Source organism: Loa loa (assembly GCF_000183805.2).
Source record: "Loa loa unplaced genomic scaffold supercont3.727, whole genome shotgun sequence".
NCBI classification, from domain to species: Eukaryota; Metazoa; Nematoda; class Chromadorea; order Rhabditida; family Onchocercidae; genus Loa; species Loa loa.
This window is the reverse complement of record NW_018108907.1, coordinates 4972-7945: the sequence shown is the minus strand read 5'-3', so window position 1 is coordinate 7945 and position 2974 is coordinate 4972. Positions and strand designations below refer to the sequence as shown.

General features: G+C 28.4%; 1 protein-coding gene across 1 annotated transcript; it reads left to right on the top strand.

Moving 5' to 3' along the window:
- Positions 1-1094: 1094 nt before the first annotated feature.
- LOAG_18946 (hypothetical protein) lies at positions 1095-1256 on the top strand (the record flags this gene model as incomplete). The annotated part of the gene is made up of 1 exon (XM_020451608.1): positions 1095-1256. The coding sequence occupies one exon, from the start codon at positions 1095-1097 to the stop codon at positions 1254-1256; it is 162 nt and encodes a 53-aa protein (XP_020304595.1).
- Between the last annotated feature and the right edge of the window lie 1718 nt (positions 1257-2974).

The window sequence follows — 2974 nt, the reverse complement described above, 5'->3', positions numbered from 1 at the left end:
CTTTTCTTCTTGACAACTAATAAGCTCTAATCATTTTATTTCGTTAAAATTAGAATTTTTGAAGTACTAGAAAAGAAAAAACATAACTGTCATAGTTTTAGTTAGAATTGAAGATACCAGATTACATCTCCGAAGGTGATATCGAATTTCCCTTTGAAGATATTGATGATATCGGTGATGAGAATAAAATTCGTGGTAATTGGTCCTCGAGAATGGATTACCTCCTCTCTGCTGTTGGTTTTATATTTAATTTGGGAAATTTATGGAGGTATATTTTTTTCTTTCTGTTTCATTCAATATTTATCATTGATGATTCGCCCTCAACACATCAAATAAGGCGAACACGTCAATTTATCACGATTCAAAATTCAGCTGAACACGCTACAATGATTCACAACTTTTGCTACTGAATAAACAGTTTGTTATTTTGTTGAACCAATAACTAATTGAGTTGAAAATATTTGCTACAACAAAAAGGAATGATAATTAATCAGTCCAATAATTACATGCTAAAATACAAATGCATGAGCTAATTCCGATAACTCAATATTGTACAGTATTATGAAGTGTTAATTAAAAACAAAATGAGGATAAGCTATATAGGTCGGTTATATTTACATCTTTCAAATAGTTGGGAGAGAGTTTTTTCTTCTTTTATTGCTGGGAATGAAATAAACTGCTAAGGAAGAGAAGGAAATTGTTGAACGAATTTACTAATTTCAGAGAAAAAACAAAAAGTCTAGTAGAAAACACCGATTAGTATAGCGAGAACGGAAAATCAACGACGAAAAAGAACACTAGTCAATCGATTAATAAATTAGAAAAATGAATCATTACATGAAAAGGGAGAAATTACTGATGATAAAGTTGATGAAAAGAGTAAATTAGTTATAACTAATTTTATACAACAATTAGTAAGTTATAGTTGTAAGTACATTAATTCTAAATTACAATAACGACTGAAATATGAAACAAAGAAAAGGAAGATTGATAGATTACTTAGCAGTATTGAATTAGGTATCATATAAGCAAATTATACCGAAGCAAAAAAAAAGAAAATCATTGATTGGCGGCCAGTTACTAATCATGTCACTATGAGTATCGATTTTCTTACAGTGAATATCGGTTATGTCACTATGGGTGTCGGTTTTGTTGCAATGAGTATTAGTTATATCACTGGAAAGAAACCAGTAGGTGTCGCTTATGTCACTATGAGATTGGTCTTGCCACCACGAGTACCGATTTTGTCACTGTGATGTGCCTATTCTTGCTTGTTGACCATCATTTTTTTTTATAGCTGGGACAAAATCGTGTGGATTTTAACTGTTGGTACAATTAAATTGCTATAGCAACACAGAAATGAATCACCTTCATTGTAACATTAAATAATGATGGTAATATAACTGGAATAAAAAATTAAATGATTAAATAATTTGAACTTTCCCTGTAGTCAAAACAAAAAATGTTAGGAAATTTGAGAAAAATATCTTGAAAGGTTATCAAAATGATTGATATTGTATTATCAGAAGATCTAAAAAGAAATTGACGTGAAATTGGAAAGAATGTCGGAAAACCGAAAGAATTTATCATACATTAAATGCTTAAAATATTTCTAATGGTTCATCACTGCATTCATTCACCAATTTACATTCTTTAAAATTATCTCCCATACGTTTCTTTTGTTATCTTTGTCTAACGAAAATTCACATCTTCATTTTAATGACAAAGGATGTCCAATTTACATGCTAACCTTCCCATCTCATCTTGTTACAACGCTTATTATGTAATTGGATCTTTACAGTTTCCTTTGTATCTAAATGCTTTTTTAACGTTTTATGTAAACCACTCCTACTTCTTTATAGACCCTTTTGGAAACAAAGAAAAAGGCTTCTTGGGCTGGTGCTCTTCTATAGTGCTTTACTTAGATTGCATTTGACTCACGGTCGAGCGATTTCCTACTCGTTACTCTTCAATAATCCCACTGATCAGCTCTATTATATCAATAAAGCAGTAATTTTTACTCTGTGTCCTCACAACGTATATTCGACGTCCTCACAAAGTAAGCCTTTAATTAAATTTCTGCTTGATTCTAACTCAAGGCTAAATTTGAATGTAAACGACTCGATAAAAAATTTTTTCACAACAAAGAATGGTAACTAATGATGGTATGATAAAAATGATAATATTAACAGCAGTAAAAGATAACCTTGGAAGAATATATGGATATTGATTATATTAATGGAGTTTACTTAAAATTGAAATCATGGAATCTCAAGCGATTTTTGATGTTAGTGTCTAAAAAAAAAGAAAAAGAAATTGTTGGCTGTATAAATAGTGCATCATTCGAAATCTATTTCAATAACGAGCATATAAATTAATAAATTACAAGGAGCAATAATTTCTGAAACCATGATAAGTAACAGATAAAAATGCAGCGAAATATTAGCTTATATTTGCGCATATTTTTATTTTATATTTACAAGATATTTGCGAATAATTATCAGTATTTAAATAACAGTGCTTGGTAATTATCAGTATTTGAGTATTTAAGAGTAATATGTTTCGTCCTCACATTGTAATAAGTAGTAATAGATAACTTAATGAATTTTAACCGGATTATTAAAGCAATTAATTAATATAACATATTGTGAAATCTGTCGTAATGAATAAAAATTGATAAAATTCATTATGTTTATAAAATATAAAATATCCCATGGCATATATAAATTTCGTAATGCATAATTTCTCGCTCATAATGATATCATTCTCAATGGAATTAAGCAATGTAAGAAAAAATTTGAAGTTTAGTAAATGCTATAAATTTAAAATGATATATGAATATGAGAACATAAGCATACACTCACTTTTTCTATTCTATTTTTAGATTTTCACTCAAATTTTTCATTATAAATTATTTCATTTTTTTCATTATTTTTTTAATTATTTCATTATTTCATTATTTCATCAATTATCA